At 37.7% G+C, this 24,941-nt stretch overlaps 1 protein-coding gene across 1 annotated transcript in view; it reads right to left on the bottom strand.

Annotated features, from left to right (window-relative positions):
* Nucleotides 1-24,941, bottom strand: part of hydin (HYDIN axonemal central pair apparatus protein) — a 69,418-nt gene that overhangs the window by 34,050 nt on the left and 10,427 nt on the right. Inside the window, exons 7-22 of the mRNA XM_079874719.1 lie at nucleotides 21,157-21,358; nucleotides 19,783-19,963; nucleotides 17,948-18,047; nucleotides 17,499-17,617; nucleotides 16,426-16,649; nucleotides 15,112-15,179; nucleotides 14,768-15,003; nucleotides 13,136-13,236; nucleotides 12,922-13,057; nucleotides 12,632-12,796; nucleotides 10,029-10,181; nucleotides 5,987-6,225; nucleotides 5,624-5,882; nucleotides 4,933-5,076; nucleotides 2,042-2,185; nucleotides 1,499-1,812 (exon numbers count right to left, since the gene is read on the bottom strand). Coding sequence (XP_079730845.1) covers nucleotides 1,499-1,812; nucleotides 2,042-2,185; nucleotides 4,933-5,076; nucleotides 5,624-5,882; nucleotides 5,987-6,225; nucleotides 10,029-10,181; nucleotides 12,632-12,796; nucleotides 12,922-13,057; nucleotides 13,136-13,236; nucleotides 14,768-15,003; nucleotides 15,112-15,179; nucleotides 16,426-16,649; nucleotides 17,499-17,617; nucleotides 17,948-18,047; nucleotides 19,783-19,963; nucleotides 21,157-21,358 — 2,785 coding nt within the window. The remainder of the gene's footprint in view (nucleotides 1-1,498; nucleotides 1,813-2,041; nucleotides 2,186-4,932; nucleotides 5,077-5,623; nucleotides 5,883-5,986; nucleotides 6,226-10,028; nucleotides 10,182-12,631; nucleotides 12,797-12,921; nucleotides 13,058-13,135; nucleotides 13,237-14,767; nucleotides 15,004-15,111; nucleotides 15,180-16,425; nucleotides 16,650-17,498; nucleotides 17,618-17,947; nucleotides 18,048-19,782; nucleotides 19,964-21,156; nucleotides 21,359-24,941) is intronic.

The raw sequence follows: 24,941 nt of genomic DNA, 5'->3' as shown, positions 1-24,941 counted from the left end.
GTTAATTAAAACATGCTATCAAATATAGCAAAAATACAATGAGAAAAAAAATTAACCCGCAAGATATTAACAATTCACTATGTTTTTTATTATTGGCTTATTTCAAATAATATAATCATACAATGTCACAACAATGTCAAGAATTGTCCCGCTTGTATAGCTGAATCTGAACAGTGAAGTATAACTGGTAAATTGAATTAATTCGACCTAACGCATCCTATATATTTGAGATTAATCAGATAAATACTGTATATACAACATAAATATATAATATTACAACCGTATCTGTACAAAATAACGGATAATGCAAAAGTCATTCAAATCGTTTTACATTTTGGAGAATTGGTGGATAATTTGTGTGAATTTGTAGCTCATTCATTTGTTTTTGAGTGATCTGCTTATGCTCCACTGATTGCTAGGTTTAGGGGAGGACCTTTATTACTTTTCTAAAAAATCATATATTTCCATACGAATCACATCGTAAAAATTCATAGGAAATCATCACCTTGTAAAATAGTTAAGTTTTCTCATGAGAGAATGAGTTGGCTAGTCAGAATGTAAGTCTCTTCACAACACACTGATGATGAATTACTAAAAAACATTCACAACATTGTTTTTAAATTGTAAACTCAATGTTATTTTAGGAGATCAGGTTTTACATGTTTGAATTATTGGTTTAGCGAATAATTGGTTTATTTAAATATTTTCATTTTAATTGAAATTAAACACTGGTTCGACTCTAAAGACTAACTCAGTTTCTACACTGAATGCTCTGTTTTAAAACACAGATCAAATGTTTGACAGCTATTCTAAGTTGCTCCATTTGAACACCTCAGAGACTGTAAATGCTGATGACCCATTATTTAATCACATGCTTCTCCACTATTCACTCCCATCAGCAAAGTGTGAGCTGTCAGCTGCATCAGTCTGTCATACATCATCACCCGTTTATTCAGTTATAGAAAGTTATTGCATTTCCTCTCAGGGCTTGGAAGGCTTGACTGGACATCTGTCTGTCTTTAACATCTGAGTGCTGAAATAAAGCATCGATTGCTTAATCTTTAGGGGCTTTTTGTTTAATTCCCTCCAATTTAATTATTTATTTTATGTTGTTGTTTTTTTGTCAACAGAAAATCAATACTCCTTGAACATTTCTCTCAAGAATTCGCTTATGCAGCCTCTGAATTGCTAAATATCAGCTTAAGTCCATACAGTCTATCCCTGTTTCTGCAGTGGACTACATTACAATGCACCGGCTTGGAATTAAAGCACAGCACAGCCAAATTCATTCTTTGGAGAGGTGTCCCTGTGCTCCTAACCATTTTAGTTAATGCCAAAGGACTACAAATCACATTTTATGGACATAAACTGGACTTCAAACAGTCTTCAAAATATCCTCTTTTGTGGTTCATGAGGGAGAGTAAAAAATGCCAGATATTTCAATTTTGGTTTTAAGTTTAGATTTATTATTTGATACTCATGTTTGTGTTGTTCCTACCCAATATGGCATTGCTGTCGGTCTACCAGGAAGGCCCAACGGTAGGAAAGACCGAGTGGGCTGCAGTTGGTCATGGTGAGCTTGAGACGGGATTTTGTGTTGTTGAGAATGCAGCCAAAGTCCAGTGTGGTGCTGGAGAACTTGAGATTAGGGAAGTGAACCTCACCCCTCAGCACCACCTGATCCTGCTGAGGGTGGCCATGATAGCAGAACTCCAGCACATCCTCAACCACACGGGTGAGACGGTCCTGTCGGTACATGGGGTTGAAACGCACCCACAGCTCTTTCTGAGCTCCGACTGCCAGCACCAGACTCTACAGAAAGAGAAGAACTATTAGACTCCGCCTGAAAGACCAAAACTTCAGATGCACGGGTCAAGTAATGGAAAGCATTAAAATCTTACCTGCACACTTGCATGCATAGATGTGCAACAATAGGATAAAATAAAATAAATGCCATTTTAAGATTTTTATTTTCCCAATACAATGCAGTTACACTTGCCATTACTGGTAAACAAACAGCAACTATACTTAACCTGTTTACCTTTGAGGTTGTAAACAGTTCATCCCCGTCATAATCACACAATCCAAAGGGCTCACGCAGGGTCAGTTCCATAGAGAGGTTCAAGGAGGACACACTCTTTAGAACCAGCCTCTGATACAGCGGAACCAGAGACACATCTGGAGCCTGTGAGTCAGACAAACTCCATAAATATATTGGGGGGGTAGGGGTTAGATAAAACAAAAGCAATAAAACACAAAATACAACCGTTCAGTTTGGGGGCGGAAATTTATTTATTTATTTTTTTAAAGAATTAATACATTTACTCAGCATGGACACATTTATCAAATATGACAGTTAAGATATTTATAATGTTACAAAGGATTTCTACTTCAAATAAATTCTGTTCTTTTTGTATTAAGCTGCACAACTGTTTTCAACATTGATAATAATAAGAAATGTTTCTTGAGCACCAAATCAGCATATTAATGATTTCTGAAGAATCATGTGACACTGAAGACTGGAGTTGAATATTTACAGGAATAAATTACATTTATGAAATACTAAAATTGAAAAAAAAAGTTATTTTGAATTGTAGCATTTCACAATATTACTGTATTTACTGTATTTTATAATCAAATTAATGCAGCCTTGGTGAGCATAAAAGATTTTTTCAAAAACATTTATATCTTACCAATCACAAACTTTTAAACGATACTTTATATTTAAAATGGCAATACACAAAATCTACTGTGACCATACAAAGTACAAACTTGCACAGAGACTGAGACAGAATATTTCTGAAACTTTAGCAATATGTGGTGAGGATGTGATATTGAGACCAGCTATTATTAATGCTATTAGACACAATATAACTTGCAAGGACAAATATCAGTTATTTTTGCATGTTATTGCCAATACTTAAAAGGCAAAATTCACTCTTTTATTGCAGTCTGAGTTTTCCCTCATCATCCACTTTCCTCTCATCTCTCTCTCTCTCTCTCTCTCTCTCTCTCTCTCTCTCTCTCTCTCTCTCTCTTTCTCTTTCTCTCTCTCTCTCTTTCTCCCCCATTCCCTACTCGCTCTCTTTAATTGCTTTATTCCTCCAAGCTCTACTAAGGGAGCAGTCAGTAAATCTAGCAGCACGGGCTGTCAAAACAAAGACGAATGGGACAGAGTCAGATAAAAAGAATGCCACAGAAATAAATTTGCATTTTTAGTTCTAAGATACAGACTTACAAGGTGCCTGAAAACAGCTGTCAGAAGATGTGTGTGAAGAAGTTTATGAAAATATGTATAGCTGCAGCAAAAATGTGAGAGAACAGGAATCTGACAAGGCGGGTGGTGTTGTGTGTGCAAATGTGTGTGTGTTGAAAGAGAGATAATGAAAGTGAAATTTTCATTATAATGATGGTTCCTCCTGAGCTCACTGTGCTTAATCTACAGATTTTTTTTAAAAAACAGAAGAGGACCAGAGATGCCAGGGCATCAGTGCTGAGCTGTGAGCTGGGGTTCAAATGAATTTGCCATCTCAGCTCACTTACAATCATTTAGCGAAAGAGAAGTAAATTTGGACGGCTCATTTGAATGAGTTGGACATAACAGCTGCATGGTTTTTACTGTCAATACTTGAGGCGGCAATCTATTTTCGATTTCAATAGACCATAACATTTGTCCATGCCTCAATCTTGTCTTTATGCAGTCAAGTGACTTACAAATGGATTGAAACTGATTGATTGGATGAACAGATTATATATATCTCTTCTGTACCATTCATAAATTAGGCTTAATTCCTTTACAAGAGAACAGATAATTGCCTCAATCTAACCACACACTGCAGACTATTTTTTTCTGTGCTTCATAAAAAGTTAAAGGACATTTGATAAAAGGGTACATGTTCAGCCACTGAGTTACAGCACAGATAATGGACCTGACATTTAACATACACACACAATACAATATTGACAATATGAGTAATTAAAGGGATAGTTCACCCAAAAATGATCATTCTTTTATCATTTACTCACACTAATGTCAGTCCAGAACACAAAAGAAGATCTGTTCCCCTGAAAAAAGAAAGTCACACAGGTCTGGAACGACATGAGGGTGAATAAATGATGACAGTATTTTCATTTATGGGTGAAAAATGAAAATATTTCTTAATATTAAATATCCCTTTAATATTATGAAATGGGTTAATGTGGTTGCGGTTTTGCAAGTATGAGGAAATGAGAGCCAAACTCATTTAATATAAAAGTTTAAACCTTTACAACTCACCTGTATTAAACATGAAAATGCGACAAAATAACACTAGACATATGCATTTATGACACCAGTTAATGCATTAACTTTGGCACCCCCCAAAAAATTACAAAAAAATAACTAAATTGAAAACAAAGCAGAAATAACAACCAAATTAAACATTCTAAACTGTAAGTGTTGGATAAGTCACTCTAAAAAGTAATGAATTACTAGTAACTAATTACATCTTCAACAGTGTAATCCGTTTACTGTACTAATTACTCTCTCTAAAAAAGTATTGCATTACTTATATTACTAATTACTTTCTAAATTTCATATCAACCACGACCACTTGAACAATACAAGGATAGACATAAAACTGCTATTTTGATTCTTTCAAATAAATAATATAAAATTGCATAAATTATTCTTAAACTGACCGAAGTATTTAAAGAGAAAAGGATACATTAAAAACACATTTTTAACATTAGATGTTAAATTTCGATGGTAATCCACTATTGTTTCATATAGAATCGTTCTATAGTCACTATTTAATACAATCACATCAGAAGTACCTTTCCTTTCCCTTTTCAAGGGAAAAGTAATCAAATTACAGTAATTAATAACTTGGTGATGAATTACACCCAACACTGACTATCGTAGCCCTTGATAGTAGAGAGATTTTTGCAAACCTTTTCCACATTGAAGCTGATTTGTTTGGATGAGAAGTTTACTGCTGGGGAGACGAATTGGCATGTGACATCTGTAGTAATGATGCATTCTCTCACATACTGACGCCCGACAACAGCATAGCATACAAGTTTTTCCGTAACCACCTGCAATTCATAAACACACATTTAAAAAACACATTTATGCATATATCTTTTTTCGTATATTCTCAATTTATGAATGGATGTGAATCATCTTTGAAAGTTTAATTTTTAAGAAACCCAGCTCAGCCTTGCACTAAAACTCAGAAATGCAATAAAACAGAGCCGTTCTCTATGATGCTTGAGAGCCGGCACACCGACTGATGGCTATGCAATGCAGCAGCCCAGCGTGGGATGCAGCAGGGCAGGCCTATATTCACTTCTCACCTTCTCTCATCCCTAATTTACCATTAAATCAATAAGGACTCAAGGAGGCATGCATCTCTGTAATGCTCTAGAGAGGAAGTCAATGCACAGCTCCATGCGTCTCCACTAAAAGAGGATTAAGTGTGGCTTTCAGGACCTTCATCACCGTAGTATTCAAACTTTAGCAGGTTGTGTCGGAAACGCTGTTGGCCAACATATTTGAAATTGTTGCAAGGAATGTAGTCTAGTTATCAGTTAGAGACGATTAATTGCTGATGCATATAAGAAAAAATTCTGATATCGGTACCTTGGGGATGTCAGAGGAGCCCTCTAGCAGCATGTCAGCTGAGTGGCCAGGAGGAAGTAATAAACGTGCAGGTGATAAGCTGAAGACAGGGCCTCCTTGATCTGAAGTTTGAAGGCTCTTGCTTTTTTTGTTCCTAGACTTGTTAGGTGACAGAATGTCTCTGTTGTGAAACTGTGGAAACCCCTCTGTGGTCCATAACAGTTGGTGAATGCGACGTCCTCGATTAGTAATTCTGAAGGCATACCGACATGGGCCGGAACTAGAAGACCAGAAGATTTAATAATTTAACTGAACATGAAGTTTTGTGAATAGCGGACTATTGTAAATGACAGAATTCAAGGACAGACATTGGCGTTGTTTTACCTGAAGTGGGTTCCCAAATCCAGGCTAGGAGCCAATGGACGGTCAGTGACTATGGTGGTGCCCTTTCCTTTGGCCGACACAGGAATGTTAAAATTTTGGCTGTCCGGGATTTCCAGAAACAGTTCATCCTGGAAGGGCATGGTGTCATTCAGATGGGCTATCAACTTCAATTCCAGACTCTCCTTTGGAGGAATTTCCCCTTCACTGTGATCCACACGCCAGTGAGACCTGTTCCTCACCTATCAACATTCACATACACATTATAGCACAAAATCACTAATTCCATTGTGTAGTTTTAAACATACGATAGCAAAAAAGGATAATAACATTCTAATAATTCCATATATATAATGTTTAAACGACATATTAATCACAATGCTCTCACCCATTTAAATCTTGCTATATATATATATATATATATATATATATATATATATATATATATATATAAATAAATAAATACACTACCGTCCAAAATTATGGGGCTAGTAATATTTTCATATATTCTGTTTGAATATTAAAAATGTAATTTATTCCTGTGATGGCAAAGTTGAATTTCAGCACCGTTACTCCAGTGTCACATGATCCTATCAAAATCAAGAAACATTTCTTATCAATGTTGAAAAGTTGGGCTGCTTAATATTTTTGTGGAAACAATAAAAAAAAAAATAATTCTTCAGTTCAAAAGAACAGCATTTATTTGAATGTTTATCAAGTTTCCAAAAATAAATCTTACCCCAAATTTTTGAACAGTAGTGTTAATAATTTTGCAACTTTGGTCTTACTGACTAAGCAAATTTTAAGTATACTCTTCTATCAGTTACAATTGTGACCAAGAATAACCACTTACTTTCACTAACTTTTCTAAAGTGTTTATTTTACTGGCCAATCCAATGAGTAAAATACAAATGCTCACCTAGCTAGGAATACTTTGGGATCAAATGGGTTAATATACAGTAGTGACAACCTAAAGCATCCTTCATACATCAACTTCATACATCAACTTCATACATCAACGTCAACGAACAATATACTGTATAGTCCAAGTCACATGAAAAAACAAAAAAAAATCACAAGCAAAAAACAAACTCCCTTATGTGTGTGGACTGATTCTTCTGTCTTATGTAATGTCCAGGGGAAATGATCCCACAGTGGGTACGTTTTCTAGTGGGTAATGAGAAATATTAATGATCATTCCCTCCCGGTTGGCTCCAACACAAGTAACTGCCACTCAAAAGCCAACCATTAAGCAACATCTTATCTCAGTCTTGTAATTGAACAAGGTTTTAAATGAGCAGCTATGTAGTGATAACATGTAAACATACAGTTTGTGTGTCTATATGCCTTGTGCTGCCAGCAGGATTCTCTTTATCTGAAGGGAGTAGAAAAGACTGGTGATAGTATAAAGGAATTGGAATTATGTATCCGTTTTATAATGAGTACTGAATGGCTGATAGAAGAACACTGTTTGTGCTATAACTGACCCAAGAGTCTGAAATCTGGCTAATACTTCCACTGCGTCGGAAATCGAATTATATGCAAATATACAGTACGGCAAAAGAGTAGTATGTTCGAATACATAGTAACTATTAGAAAAACAGTAGGTGAAAAGTACCCATATAACCTACTACTTCCACCAAGATTCAGGAGTGTGCATTCAATCAATCCCATGACGCCACGGGAGAGGATTTATGAATGGCAGACTCAACTGTAGTCCACATGACAGTAATAACATGGTGGATGTAGTACATCAATATGTATAGTACATAGAACAAACTTCATCAGGCGTGAGGTAAATTCGAATTCCAATGTACTGTAGTACCTTCTCAGAAAATATACTTATACAACGGGGTATTTGGGATGTAGGATATGCATAAGCAGTCTTTTCCTCTTTCAAACCCCATATGTTAAGCGCCTCCTTTCTGTCCTACTTTTTCTCCCTACTTTCATTATTTCCTTTTATTTCCTCATAACGAGAAATAAACCAATGTGAAAAAGTGCAAGCTTGTCTTTGCATGCAAAAGTGCAACCCACCAGCTGCTTAATTTGCACCACTGCTTTCCATAACTGTTGGCGGAGGATTCAAATCAATTTTCATAATGCGGCCAAATGATTGATGTCCTGCACATTAACTTTTAATTGGGATTTTCTGACTGAGTAAAGAGAATGGGTGTTGGTGTGTTAAGGGATTCTGATTAATAGTGTTTTATTTATCTTAAGAGTGTGGCTCATCCTTAAGGCTGAGTATAGCTTTTGGCACATTTATCATCATTTCCATTATGCTCTCCTTTTACAGTCTTCATAGGGAAAAACTAAGTGAGCAGACTGTAGAGAGGAAATTGAAGGATAAGTATTTCCCATTTCAGTGTGCACAATCTAAGACATTAAGATCATCAGAATGTACATTATCCCACTTAATACATGGCTGCAATTCAGTAGTCATTAGATAGACATTACATTTTTTTGACTTAGTCACAATTGTCCAATCAGAATCAAGTATTTCAGAAAATCATGCAAACACCTCATGAGTGAATTGGTAGCTGACTTTTTCATAAATAACTCCTCAAACTGATATGACCTCTGAGTCACGCGGGAGCTATATATTTGTGTGTGGCAAAGTGTGTTTGTGAGGCAGACGGTGTGTAGAGGCCAATCAGGGGGAGCCACACTCATATCTCATATTCACTCAACTGTGAGCCATAGCAGAGCACATGAATAATTCTGGAGAAATACACTGAATCTGATCATCAGAGGTAGTAAAGGGTTTTGGTAAAACTTTATATAAGGGTCCCTTTGAAATATGTTGTAATTTCAAATAAATTCATAACATATTGATATTCACAACATATTGTTGCATAACCATGATCCTTAAGAATGCAATAGTATTTGTTTAAATTTACAAAGGAAGTTTGCCAATGGCTTATGCTTCAACACAGTCATCACCAGCAGTAGTCTGCCCTTGGAGGAAGAAAATTACAAATTCAGTATTCAGCAAGGAGGAAACGCCTTTGAGCAGGTAGAGGTTAGAGAGAGGGCCCTATCATTTGAACTGCGCCGGACTAAAGGAGGTCAGCAGGGAGACATAGATCACTCCGTAAGTCTTCATATGAAAGAGAAGTGGCAAAGCAAGTGGGAGAGAGATAAAGGAGGGGAAGACAGAGAGACGAGCCGGTCGATAGGGAGCTAGATCGAGGTTGGGGCGATTTCCCCTTGAGAGAGGAATCAAGTAAAGAACAAGCCAGCTGAAATTTCAATAATCAGATCAGACCTGCATTAGAAGGTTTAACACCATTGATTGCTTTAAACTTCATCGTGCTGTAGAGCTTTACAATGGAACCAAAAGTCAGTCTCAGGAGAGACATATCTTTCAGAAAAACTCACAATACTTGTTTATCAGAAACTACATGAACAGATGGACGCATAAAAGCGAAAGACTGCGTTGTGAGTATTTTCAATTCACGACGCACTGCTGTCAGCATCTGCCTGGCACTCAGCCACGCTATCGAGCGCCTGTAATGAAATTCAGGATCGACTAAAGCTGGAAAATGTTTAGTAAAAACTCTGGGCTTATAAAAGTCCTCAGCCTTGGAGGAGAAGACAGGATCAGTTTACCAATGAGTGTCGACACATAATCTAGGATGCCCTTAATATCTGAATGAGTTTGTCTATATATGTGTCCAAGTCTCTTGGTGTATGTGTGTGTGGTTGCATGCAATCCTTTCATGGACTAATTAAACAAAGCCTAATGCTAAATTTATCAGTGTTGAGAATCAAGGAGCTTATTTAATATAAAGAGCGACCAAAACGAAAAATGGAAATTAGGAGAAATTAGGATTTCTAAAAGGCATACAGTATGAGGGTATTACGCTAACTCTTATCTAATCTAATCTAAAAGCATTCACAAGGCATGGAGACAAGACCATGATATTGGACCCAGAGTAAGAAAACAGTAGAATAGGCATCAGGTGAGGAAACTGACATTACAAGGGCAAAGGGAAACAGTACCAAAGCTTTTCATCCCTTCTATAGCATTAGAACCCACCATTTGAGCAAAGAATCTGGCTGGGATTGGGGAGTCGTTTGACAGCTGCAAAGTCCTTGTGACATCAGTCAGCACGGGAATGCAGCCAAAGTTCAGCTTGGCAGCATTGACAGAGACGGAAGGTCCCTGGCCAACACAGGACAGGAGGAGCTCCTATGGAGAAAAGGATTACACATATCAAAGATTTTTAGCGAAAATGTTTTGATGTTCCACCGAAAGAACGTAAACCGAACACTGTGACAGAAACCGCTTTGATAACAGATCTATTAACAGCGAAGATATAAACTCTGACAAAGAGAAATGATCCATTTTAATCATTTTAATGTAAACAGCGGCTGATGATTGATGATAGTGTTAATACAGAAAAAGGGAGGCTGTTTAGCGCAGCACCTCATGTAATAGCTGAAGAGAGGAACCGTCTCTTATGTGAAAATGCAGCAAGGATTCTGATTCTAAAGAGCCTTTGACACATTCTGGAACTAAAAAAAAAATACACCTTTTGTTCTATACTGTTCTTTAGAATTTTGTTATTGTAATGTACAAATGTGCTGGTTTTAAGCTAAATCAGTTCTTTCCGAGATATCATGATTTTTTAACGCTTTCTGCACAACTCTGCCAACTCTGTTTCTAATACAGGTTGTTTGCAAATATTGCATTAATCATTGACACATGGGTAATTTTTCTTTTTTATTCAATACACTTGCTGTTTTAATTAAACGATATCTTAAAAATTGTTGGAGCAACCAACTGCAGGAAGAACATGGTCTAATTACAGTACATTTTTGCTTTCACATACAGTGGGGAGAACAAGTATTTGATACACTGCCGATTTTGCAGGTTTACCTACTTACAAAGCATGTAGAGGTCTGTCATTTTTATCATAGTACACTTCAACTGTGAGAGACAGAATCTAAAACAAAAATCCAGAAAATCACATTGTATGATTTTTAAATAATTAATTTGCATTTTATTGCATGACATAAGTATTTGATCACCTACCAACCAGTAAGAATTCCGGCTCTCACAGACCTGTTAGTTTTTCTTTAAGAAGCCCTCCTGTTCTCCACTCATTACCTGTATTAACTGCACCTGTTTGAACTTGTTACCTGTATAAAAGACACCTGTCCACACTCTCAATCAAACAGACTCCAACCTCTCCACAATGGCCAAGACCAGAGAGCTGTGTAAGGACATCAGGGATAAAATTGTAGACCTGCACAAGGCTGGGATGGGCTACAGGACAATAGGCAAGCAGCTTGGTGAGAAGGCAACAACTGTTGGCGCAATTATTAGAAAATGGAAGAAGTTCAAGATGATGGTCAATCTCCCTCGGTCTGGGGCACCATGCAAGATCTCACCTCGTGGGGCATCAATGATCATGAGGAAGGTGAGGGATCAGCCCAGAACTACATGGCAGGACCTGGTCAATGACCTGAAGAGAGCAGGGACCACAGTCTCAAAGAAAACCATTAGTAAAACACTACGCCATCATGGATTAAAATCCTGCAGCGCACGCAAGGTCCCCCTGCTCAAGCCAGCGCATGTCCAGGCCCGTCTGAAGTTTGCCAATGACCATCTGGATGATCCAGAGGAGGAATGGGAGAAGGTCATGTGGTCTGATGAGACAAAAATAGAGCTTTTTGGTCTAAACTCCACTCGCCGTGTTTGGAGGAAGAAGAAGGATGAGTACAATGCCAAGAACACCATCCCAACCGTGAAGCATGGAGGTGGAAACATCATTCTTTGGGGATGCTTTTCTGCAAAGGGGACAGGACGACTGCACCGTGTTGAGGGGAGGATGGATGGGGCCATGTATCGCAAGATCTTGGCCAACAACCTCCTTCCCTCAGTAAGAGCATTGAAGATGGGTCGTGGCTGGGTCTTCCAGCATGACACAACCCGAAACACACAGCCAGGGCAACTAAGGAGTGGCTCTGTAAGAAGCATCTCAAGGTCCTGGAGTGGCCTAGCCAGTCTCCAGACCTGAACCCAATAGAAAATCTTTGGAGGGAGCTGAAAGTCCGTATTGCCCAGCGACAGCCCCGAAACCTGAAGGATCTGGAGAAGGTCTGTATGGAGGAGTGGGCCAAAATCCCTGCTGCAGTGTGTGCAAACCTGGTCAAGAACTACGGGGAACTTGTGATCTCTGTAATTGCAAACAAAGGTTTCTGTACCAAATATTAAGTTCTGCTTTTCTGATGTATCAAATACTTATGTCATGCAATAAAATGCAAATAAATTACTTAAAAATCATACAATGTGATTTTCTGGATTTTTGTTTTAGATTCCATCACTCACAGTTGAAGAGTATCTATGATAAAAATTACAGACTTCTACATGCTTTGTAAGTGGGAAAACCTGCAAAATCGGCAGTGTATCAAATACTTGTTTCTCCCCACTGTACAGTACATGTCATTTATGCATTTGGAAAACGCTTTATCCAAAGCGACAAACTGTATATTGCATTTAAGTTATACATTTTATCAGTTCATGCATTCTCTGGGAATCTTTCAAAAACATAAAAAAATCTTACCGACCCCAAACTTTTGAGTGCTAGTGTAAAATATGCACTTGCCATAATGTCATGTAGACATAATACTTACCAATGGTGGGTCTTGACGGCCTAGTATAGCAATGTGAGCTGCTTCCTGTAGGCTACCCACTGTCTTGGCCAGAAGAACTATTGGAATCTGTTCTGTGGTATACGGTTGGATGACCCCTCGTGCGTGAGGACTGGAATAAAGAAGAGCAGGGTCTTCCTCATATGGCTGCAAACAGAAACGTGTGTCATATGTTTGAAAACCAAAATACATATCTCTAATGTCTGACCTAGAAAATTGGAAAGGGCTGCAATAGAAAACGCAATAAATTTTACTTGATTGAGAGGAATCACCTGAGGCAGAAGTCCATAGCACGCAGGAAGGTCACTATCATTAATGAGCTCAAATGATTGCTCATAGGAATGACCCAGGAAACAGTGCTGGAACTGAAGATTTGGGTTCTTGAGGACCACATCAGGCACAACACATCTACCGGAACAATCAGAGATAAGTTTTGTGCAGGGAAAACAGCAAGACCACTTTATTTCCCCGATGAAAGTGTATTACCTAGCTTTGATTGGGAGAGCTAAAACCTCCTCTCCAACACCTTGAACATCCAGCACTAAAGCCAGATTGTAGTCTTGCACCGTGTTGGAGCAAAAGGTTAACTGAAAAACAAACACACATACACTATTGTTCAAACATTTAACATTTATTTGTTTTTGAAAAAAGTCTCTTATGCTCACCAAGTCTGCATTTATTTGATCAAAAATACAGTAAATCATTGGGAAATATATTTTAAAATGTAATTTATTTCTGAGATGGCAAAGCAAAATTTTCGGCAGCCATTACTCCAGTCTTCAGTGTTACATGATCTTTCAGAAACCGTTTAAATATCATGATTTGGTGCTCAATTTCTTTTTATTATCAATGTAGAATATTGTGCTAATTAATATTTTTGTGGAAACAAAATTACAAAATATTGTGTTATTTTTTCCAAGGATTCTGTGATGAATAGAAAGTTAAAAAAAAAAAAAGCATTTATTTCAATTAAAATTTGTATGCAACAATGTAAAAGACTTTATTGTTTTAGTCTTTACTAATTTAATGCATCCTTTCTAAATAAATATTAAAAGGTATTAATTTCTTTCAACAACAAAAAAAAACAATCTTACTGACCCAAAACTTTTGAACGGTAGCTTACTGTATATTCTTCATAAGATTTTATATCTCCGTATTTAATTTATAAAACAACCCCACTTAAATATATCATAGTTTAAATCACTATTATAAAAGCTTTGAACAGATTTAACAGCTGCTTGTCTAAATATAGCGCTCACGTAATTCCAAACTGTTCAGATTGCAGTATTCCTCTCCTTGCAGTGCTTTAAGTGCTCTGAAACCTCACATATGGGATCACAGACAACTGTCACCACGAAATGTAACCGCCTGAGAAGAACGGCAAAGTACTCTCCAGGTGTGTTTCTTTTATTATTCTAACATGTCTAGGAGGCTGCCGGCCAGCTGTGTGATGCATCTGGGAATATTGTCCCATTCCACTAATACGACTAACCGCAACCCCCTAATATGTATTATTGTGCTGAGGTCTCATTAGAGCACAGTGAGCCACACTCTTGTCACAGACTGGGAGAGGCACATTTGCACACTGACAGGAGACACCCACATCCACAGGAAGCACAAAGACAGGCAGACACATCCAACAGATTAGCCCTCCAAAGTGCTGACAGCTCCTATTGATGGGAAAAGACCAGCACATGACAGGTACGCAAGGTACCTGGCAACCAAAGGAGCATGGGTGAGCTAATCACAGCCCTATAGAGAGAGAGAGAGAGGCTGGAGATACTGTTCTCATTTATCACCTTTTCCAATATATTCCACCTCCCATTTTTCTATTAATGGAATACAACAGCCCTTTTTTTTAAAAAGTCCAAGCTGTCTGAGGTTTAACAGGGATTAAAGGTCTGCTCTGAACGGACATTTAAGGCTGCACTTAGTTTAAAGACCAAAGTTTCTCGTCTCTAGAGAGACTGTTGATGTTTGTGGCACGGACAGGTCATAGGGAACATCTTGACAGGTCACTTCTGCTTTTGCATATGGAAATTGATTCAAATCACTTTGAGGTATTCAGCGAGATAATACGTTGACGGGTCGGCTTAGAATCAGAAAGAGCAAACATACCTGGATATCTATCTCAGCCATAGCACGAACTGTGCCTGTGCTGGGTGATAAGATAAACTCTCTCGGTCTTCTTTTGGTTTTGTCTCCCAGTCCCCATTCACTTCTGTTCAGCTGAGTGACCTGGTCCGTGCTGGTACTGCTCGCCAGTCCCGTGCCATCTCCGGGGATGCGCAGTCCAAAGCTCATGGGCACCACTGAAGTGTTGCTAAGGCGACATGTCAGCGTTTGCGGAAACCCTTGGGTGAGTGATAGAAGATTCCTGATTACACAACTAATATGCAAAACAGGGATTAAACACTAACATTGATCCTGATTGATGAAGTGGAGAGTGCAAGTTCATTTACCAAAGGACACCTCCCCAAAGTTGAGCTCTGGGACACTGAAGTGGAATGTAGGCCCAATTAAACACCCCCTGCAAGAGATGAAGGGGCGAGGAAACTTTCAAAAAAACAACTCAACAAGAATAAAGGGCAATGAAAATGCTGCACCACAAGTAATTATACAAAACTAAAAGGCTGTTGAGGTGAAGTCCAGTGGAACGAGGAATGAGTGGCATTGTTTTTAGACGACAAGGCAGTGGTAGTTGTGGAATGTATACATTCAGCACTTTCAGTGGTAATCCATCTTAATCAAAGGAGACTAGGCTTGTGCTAGTTTGTTTGAAAGATTTCAGCAGAGCTCTGCTTCACTCGTTTAATTAAGGTTCAGCCTGCCCTGTACAGGTTCGTTTAATCAGCCATAAGCTAATGATAAAAAAAAAACAAAGAGTGAAGGAGAAATATTGATGTTTTTTGCTAATGGTCATAAGAGGGGATTGATTAAAGGGAAGGATGTACAATTCGGGTCAATCAGACCTCCCTACTATATAGTATTGTATATGAAAAGAGTAAGTCAGGAATTCACAGTATTCATAAAACAGTAGACAGAGAACATACTACTTCAGGGGTGATTTTGAAGTGCGCATCCACTGGACACTTTACTATTCCATGAGGCCACAGGAGAAGATTTGTAAATGGCAGTGAAGCGACACAGCTCATGCAGGTGGTAGATCACATTACAATGACAACGCAATGTACAGTAGTATGTCCGGAATAAATTCCCACTACACAGATTCATACTATATATAGAGCATACTTTTTTACAATCACAAAATAATTACTTATTCAAAAGAAGTACCTACTCTGAGCATAATAAAAAAATGTGGCTATATATGTATAAATAAAATTGTAAAACTATAAAAAGGTTTTAGTATGTTGCCTACCAGGGTGAAATGTGTATGAATAGGACAGGCACTCTATTATATGTCACGGTTGGGTTAATGTTTTAAAACTGCCATTAGTACATAACGGTGGAAAGCAATGGGGACTGGCTGGAAACTTGTACTAGTGTTGTGGAAAATTAGCAGTTCAAGACAAAAGAGGTTCATTTTCTGTAACAGATACCAAGCAAGACATTTTACTTTTTCATATGTTTAGATGATATTTCATTTATGACAGAATTTGATAAGGTGATAAATTGTGTCTAGAAATAGAGAAAACAAGAGTCTCTTCAGATAAGAGCATGATTAAATGCATTAAACAACATGCATTCAAACATTTCTATCAAAATAAATAAATAAAGGGTTATTATATAATAAAGGGTTCATCTGTGAAGTTTACCTGAATGTGACAATGACGGGCTCAGGGTTTCCCACCACACTGAATTGTAACTCTTCAGAGATAACACCCAGTTTGTCAGAAGAGAAGTGGACCTCCAGTGTTTTGGAGACTCCGGGTGGGATCATGCCTTCAGAGGGGTTGAAGGAAAAGCAAAGCCCCAGCATTGTACTGGGTTGCACTAGTTTATATGCACCATTTATCAGTCCCTTGTTGCTTAGACGCAGCTAAGAATAAGACAAAACAGACAGAGAGAAGGAACACAAAAGAAAGAGGGTCTGTAGATCTCTCCAGGTTTATGCCTGCACAGACTGAACGTCAATTGTTTCATTCTTTCACCGGTGGGATCAGTTTACGTTCTTTAATCATACACTTGGATACTACCTCAAAAAGAGGCCCATAGGGACAAATCAGACTCAAACAAACAATCCAAAACTTTCAGGACAATTATATTATTGGGATCATCCAAAAGCTCAAATAACAAAAGGAATTGGAAAGCCACAATGTTTGCATAATTCAGCATGGAGTGTATTCAAACTGAGCCAAACATTAGTCTATTTCAAGACTCAGTAATAATAAGGGGATTTATTATTCAATTAAAACTGCTGTCGAGTCCATGCTACATTTGGCAGATTGTGAGCAACATCCTGATTAAATTTGATGTGAGATCCTGCTTGTTATGGCTTCACAGTAATCAATTCTGTGAAGGGTTCTTCTGTTACATCAATAGTTTCTTCCCACCACTACTACAGTACATGCTTTAGTATGTGTAATGATTTGGAGGAGGTAACGCTAAGTGGTTTTGTCTTTTAGACAGCGCTGAGGGTTAAGAAGGGGACAATAACACTTACAAACTGCAATCATTGCAGCACTCCAATATAAAATGTTTAATTAGTAAAATGTTATGTCAATATGGACGCATTTTGCACCTTTAGTGTGTTATGCAGCTGCTTAAATGTGAACAACTGAATAATAATTATTACAGGATTTAATGGGATACAATGTAACTTAAGCTCAAATTGCTTTTACCATTGAGATTAAAACAAAGATACTACATGAGGTTTCTACAATTGTACCTTATAGCTTTGTTTGGAGCCAATGACAATGTTTCCCATGTCTAGAAAGTCAAAGCTGAACTGCAGTTTTGGGCCTACAGCCTCTCCTTGAATGCAGAGTGGCAACCGAGATTCACGACCTGTGTAAGTACAGAGCATTCAAATAAGAAACCCCAAAAAAAAGCAAAGGTTAGCATAATGAAACAGGCTATTAAATTTCACTTGCTACAATATCAACAGTCTGTCTTTCTAGGTCACTACTAATCCAAGCAACCAGAATATTGTCAGACCTTACTCAAACATGCAAATAAATGCAAACCTGATCTCCAGGCCTGCAGATGGGCCTAAGCGCAACATGCAAATGTACTAATGCATTGGTAGAAAACAATGCAAGTGTGCATGAGCAGCAAAGCTGGGACAGTAGAAAGTGATTGTTTTTAACACAACATCTGTTATCATGGTGTAAGTACCAGTGATTTCACAGTAAACAGTCTGCTGGTAGATCCTGGCTTCCTGAGGTTTAAAGATGATGTTCACCTCTGCAGTGCTGTTGGGCCAGATTTCTCCCTTCTGTAAAACAACAGAAAGTCAACAGAGAGAACACACAAAAAAATCAATTTTGATTCATTTCCACATATGCTATTAGCTATATAAGCGTAATGCAAAGTCACAAGTGTGAAAGAGAAGTTTTTAAATATTATTATAATTTAAAATTACTGTTTTTCTATTAAAGAATATTTAAAAATTGTCAGAAGCCAAGTAATGTCTTCAGTCTTCAATGTCACACAATCCTTCGGAAATCATTCTAATATGCTTTTTATTATCAATGTCAAAAATGGTTGTACTGCTTAATATTTTTGTGTAAACCATGACACAAGCAAAAAAAAAGCATTTATTTGAATTAGACTTTTTTTAAAGCCTTTGCTGTCACTTTTGAACAATTGAATGCATCATTGCATTATAAAAGTATTCATTACTTAAAGAAACAATCTGGCCCAACTTTTGAATGATAGTGTATATGAAACTAGATAATAAATTATATCAATGTCATATTATTTACCAGTAATTCATGGTAAAGGCATTATTATTACTTTTATTATTATGACAGGAGTGATCTGAAAAAAAGACCAAAATGTGTTTGCATGCTACACTATTCCCTGAAGCAGTGACACATAGAAAGTAGTGAAAGCCTAACAATCAGAGTTGGTAACACAAACTTCACAGGTATGATCCCAGCAGGTGATGCATCAATACTTGGGAGATACCAAGGTCTCTTATCACCACTGCGCTCTTCAGCAAGTCACTTACAATTAGGGTGCTCTAGGGGGGTTGGCCACAACTGCATTGGATAAAAATGTTTGCTAAATCACTAGTGAACAAACAGCATGTTGTGTCACCAGGCAGTGGTTGACAGAGAGTTGACGGAGCAGGTGCGATCAAGCTCTACTGCATGTAAACAGATGCTCACATCCAAGCAGAGGGGATACTGATCTGTTTTGTTTAGCTTTGTTTTCTTGTCTAAGCCTGCATAAACCTGGTTTGAAAAATCTTAAGGAGAGAGTCAAATCAGAGCAGAAATGAATGGGAATCATTTTCATTTATAGCCATCCTTATAGCTGCATCTTCTTCTGTCTTAAACATAAAATGCACATTAGATGAAGGAAAATGTGAGGTGCAGAGAGAAACGGAATCACTGCAGTGTCTGTATGTGCCTTTAAGAGGCTGAAAGTCACAGCAAGGTGACAGAATTAACACAAAACACTGTTGGATGTCTTTTGAAGAGTATGTGATTAGTCATTTGGAAAAACAAAGTGCTGAGCTGGACTTCCTATAGATCGTGTTATAATCGACTGGCACTGTTGCATACATTCTGCCTCAACTGCAGACATGCAAAAACGTACAAAGACTCAACTGTAGCAGAAGACCAATCACTAGGTGCATAACAAATGCAGAATTTAGGATTAATAGAATTTAGGGATTGCATGCACAAAGTGTTACAAGTAAAAAATTAAAAACTGCCCATTCACAATTAGAATTACCATTTAGTTAAGTAAATCACATTTAACTCTCACCCACATAACAAATCCTCGTGTCTAATTAGAAACAAGCTCAGTATTTTTTAAATTGCTTGGCTGAGTGAAGTGATGTCTAAGTTTGGTTTCCACCATATGTTTAGGCATATGGTTATACGGTACAAGGACATTCTAGGTTTCAGATTTAATTGCTGGTTATGCAATATTGCATCGGGGTAAACTGAAATCTAAAATGCTGAAGCTTGTCATGTGTCTAGTTGTAAGTAACACACCAGGGGTCTCATGATGATGTCCTGGTCATCCAGAGACAAAAGCTGCTGCTGGGTTTGCACAAGCCCCTCCTGGAGGGTATGGGAAAACTGCGAAAGACAAGCTCGCAAAGAAGGATCAGTGTTTTCTGTCAGAAACTGCTCCATCTCATCATCCACTTCTTGATGCAGCTCTGAAGATAGCCTACAAAAGAAAACAACAGAGAATAAGAGAAAAATGGACAAACACAGATTGACACATTCATAATGTTAAAAGAATAGCTCATTTAAAGGGGGGGTGAAATGCTCATTTTCACTCAATCTCCTGTTAATCTTGAGTACCTATAGAGTAATATTGCATCCTTCATATCTCCAAAAAGTCTTTTGTTTTATTAAATTTTTAACAGAAAGATAGGCTGTACCGAGTCTTTCCGGAAAAAACCGAGCGGCTGGGGGCGGGCCCTGTGGGCGAAGCTTAGCTGTGCTAACGCGCCAAGCTAGTGACAACACACAGAGACATTTGTTCAACAAACAGTTTTACTCACCGTCCGGTTCCAACGCACGACCGCGAACCTTTATCATTGTGACTGCTCGATCCTTAAGCATTAGACGATCTGCAAATCCGTCGATATGGGCTTTGTTTATAAAACAATCATCGTCGAAATGCAGGGAACAACAGTCTTACACAACTCCGTTTATGCTCAGAAAAACAAACTCCATCCACTGGTGCCTTAACGCCGGGTTCTTTGGGAATCTGTGCAGGGTTGTCTTGCCCTGGCAACCAAAAACACACTTCTTTGGTGACATTGACTTCCCAAAAGCCGGGCAGGGCGCTTTGATGGCGAACTGCTTTCACTCTCTTGCTCTAGTCTACGAGTGCGCGCGCGGCCGCGATCTTACCGGAGAAGTGCCCTTAGGACCCATATAAGGAAATTCCGCCCTATCTTACGTAAGACAGAGCCATACTCGAAAAAAACTTTCCGAAACTTGTGACAACCCGGAAGGAGTATTTTTGGAACAAAAATACTCCTTCAAACGTACAACTTAGTTTTTGAAACTTTGTCCATGTTTAGCATGGGAATCCAACTCTTTACCAGTGTAAAAAACTCAGTATGCATGAAATAGCATTTCACCCCCCCTTTAAAAAAAAAAAAAAGAAATTTCCGTCATTATTCATTACCACTGAAAATGAGTTTCACTTGTCTCTCGGTGTGAAAAAAAACCAAAATGGACCTCAGATGCTGTCAACAGAATTTTTCATTAAGACGTGAGCAAGTCACCTCACTTGAATTTAGGATAAACTGTAAAGATTTTATCTTTCCAAAAGTATAGTTAGAAAAACTTAAATTATAGCTACAATAAAAACACTTAAAGCTAATAGAGGTTAACAAGTCAAACCTTAATTTGTCCCGTTCCTCTTCCTCCTCAGTGCCAAAGTTCTTCCACTGGTAATGCACAATGGAATCACTCCTGTTCATTATTGCCACTTTCTGGTAGGTAGCTAAAGAGATGTAGGTTTTCTCCAGCATCACACAGTTCTTGTCCAATCCAACATTTATATCTGTGGAATCTCCATAGAGGGTGATTTGGATGTCTTCTCCTAAAAAAAAGGAGTCACAAGGTTGACAGACATATCAAAGTAAAAGGTTTGTATGAAGACAGTCTACTGTTAATACAAGACTTACAATATCAACCAAAGAATGTGATTATTTCTACAAGAGTATTGATGGGTCATTCTCATGAAACCATCCATTCATTTGTCCCAACCCTGTTACATTTAAAATGTTGTAGGGTTGAATGTTATGAAGTTAAGAGCACAAATGGCTAATAACAAGCGTAACTAGCACATATCATTGTGGCACACAACATTATTTAAAATTCAAAAAATAAAAACATGATTTTATTCAGATTAATAAGGTCAATAAAACAATTTAAACAATGATGGTCATTTAACTGAATGACAGCCAAAAAAAGGACAAAGACAAAATTTGCATTTTTTCATTACATTTTTCATAAATTTTAGGTCTACATTGTCTACATTAACAAAGCAAAATGTATAATTTATGGGGGAAAAAAATGCATTTTTTTTTGCATTACACACTAAACGGAGTTAAATCTAATGATGTGCCTTAGTTCAGTATTTTGAATGGGGGCACAAATGGGGCATCAATGGCACGTTTTTTAGAAATAGAATCGTCCCCATCAATTCCCTAGCAAGCATAAAAGATTTACAACTGGGTAATCATACGACTGGAGCTGTGTGATCTTTTTTAGTCACCATGGTGGTGGCGCTACATGTAAACAAATAGAAGTCTGTATTCTGCGTTTGTTACCATGGTGGAGCTGTGTGCTGCAATGATTGTGAACCTGGTCCATCAGGACAAGAGTTCCCCAATGAAATGTGGTCACATGACCTCGTCAAAACCAATCAGAAGCGAACAAAACACACGTAAAATTCAAAACAAAAGCTCAAATCAGAAATGCTGCTGGCTTACATATATTTACCTGCATTTTGATTTGTTTTACTAGTTTGGCTACATTCAAAGCAGGAGCTTCATGCTTAGTGGACTATCACAGCCCTGCCTTGTCCATAATGTCAGCGCACTTACTCATGCACCCACACAAAGTTGAAAAAAGTATTGAAACGAAACATAAAACAGCAATTGTTTTCACTATAAAATGATATATACCAGGTAAACATTGATCTTGGACTATAAATCATCTGCTCTGGATATACTGAATTGCATTTGGAATATGTAATATGATTGTGCTGACTGACAAACACAATGCTGGGGAGGAGGGGCGCAAATATATGAGACAATTCCTCAAGACCAGGTAAACAAATTGACAGCAAAGAAATCCATCAGAGGTAAACTGGTGGAACAAATTTTAGCTGTTGCATTTATTGGCTGTTTCAGCACGCTTCAAAGCCCAAACATCACAAGCACATGCACTTTTCACTTCACATATTGCATGTATGAACATCACAAATGTTTTTGTCTGTACGTATATACAACGTTTGCAACTCTTGCACACATTCTAGAGAGAATACTTTTATTTTTCTCAGCATGTGTCTCTCTCTGATGACTCTATTCTGAAGGGGCTCTAGCTCTTGGACACAAACAGACAGGTCACCAGAGGCATTTTAGATTGTTAAGACATTCCCCACCCTCCTTCATCTCATCCCATAGAGACCTTTATGGTATCAGGTGTACTGGATATAATTAACCCCTCACCTGTTTGTCTTTTTGTACACTGAGGTCTTAAAAATACACTGACTGTCTTCAATGCAAAATAATTCAGTACACTGCCTAATGAGGCTGCTAAGGATGTTGGGAAGACAATATGTTTACAATAACTTTACAATAAAGTAAAGCAAATATGTTGATGAATAAGGAAAACAAATCAATACCATAATGGTTATTGGACGAGAATAGAATTTCTTTGCTTTGATTATCAGTATTGGTTGATATTGGATATATATTTCAGTCAATAGTGGGTTAATTTAATTTATTTAATTGAGAAGTTCATTTCCTTTATTTTTACATTTAGATTACCTTACCCATCATCTAAAGCTCACTTATTTTTTAAAAACACTAATAAATTTAATAACACTGTTAAATGTATTCTTTATCAAATTTCACATAACAATTGATTTTAGTTTTTAGTTTTATTTGTTAAATTTATTTAGACAAATTAACACATAATTCTTATATATGGACATTTAGCATTATAGACAGATTTTAAAGGGATAGTTCACCCAAAAATGGAAATGTTGTCATCACTTACTCACCCTCAAGTTGTTCCAAACCTGTATGAGTTTCTTTCATATTTTAAAGAATGTTGGTTACAAGACAGTTGACGGTAGCCATTGACTTCCATAGTATATTTTTCCTACAATGGAAGTCAATGGCTACCGTCAACTGTTCGATTACCAATATTTATTATTATTATCTTCTTTTGAGTTCAACAGAAGAAAAAAACTCATACAGGTTTGGAACAACTTGAGGGTGAATAAGTGATGACAAAATTTTTGGGTGAACTATCCCTTTAATCAGTGCATGTTCATTGATAAATGAGATCATTGTTGTTTTCCAAACAGAGGATGACAGGTAATTTTAGTTGACACACACACACACACAAAGTTTTCACAATACAATAATTTCCCAAATACAAACTGCAAATAGTTAAGTTCTTGAGGTTAAACCAGAAAAAATTAAAAATAAAATAAAAACAGTGTCAAGCTTAATGAACTAGATCAATGAAAAAACAATACATAATACTATGCTTTCACCAAACGTTATTCTGTGCTGTACAGTAGAGACTAAAGAGTGTGAGAAAGAGGAGACGGGAGCTTGAAGCATTTTCTCTGTAGGGGCTGATCCAGTTATGCAAGCATGTCTCCTAGCAGAAGGACTGCTGTTATTCAGTGCACATTTTAAACAAGCAAATGTAATTGCCGCACATCTGACGTACTTGGAGCAGAAGAATTTGCATTTATGTTTAAGCTACAACAGCCTTGGAAGGAGAGCAAAGAAGCTGTGTGGGGGAAAAACTAGACTTTATGAAAGGAAAAGACAGACAGAGACAGTGTAAGAGAGAAGGAGAACAATAACAAACTGACAGACAGACAGAGAGAATAACAATATTGTTAAAAGAAATGAAACTGCCATAATGACATCCTGAAGATGATATGGCAGAAGGCAGGTCCTGTGGCTTCTTGCTTTTCTTCGCTCCCAGTCTTACCCTTTCATCTTTTTTTACTCTCTCCACTGATTAATTTGCTGTAGATATCACTTTTCACAAATGAGCCAGAGACATTTAACCTCTGTCTCTATGCATGAAGCTTTGAGAGAGAGAAAAAGAGCAAAGGAAATTGTGTCTTTGATGGGACACTGCATCTGCCAGCAGGCTGAAGGATTGTGGGAGCTGTTCAGAAGAGAGGGGAGGGGAGAAGAATGGGAAACGAGGAAAGCTTTCATAGAGCTGCAGATTGTGTGTGTGTGAGATGTCTTCATCAGCTCACTCTTAAGTGCACCCTAAAAAGCCTGCCAAGATAGGGGGTGTTCTCCTTCTTGACGAGGAAAGTGGTCTGCTTATATCATAGAGTATAATATAGATACACATTTGGCCCTCCTAACCAAAGGAAAATAATCTGAGATGACACAAACATACAATAAGGG

The sequence above is a fragment of the Squalius cephalus genome (assembly GCF_949319135.1).
Source record: "Squalius cephalus genome assembly, chromosome: 6".
Taxonomy (NCBI): Eukaryota; Metazoa; Chordata; class Actinopteri; order Cypriniformes; family Leuciscidae; genus Squalius; species Squalius cephalus.
This window is presented reverse-complemented; position numbering and strand designations above follow the sequence as displayed.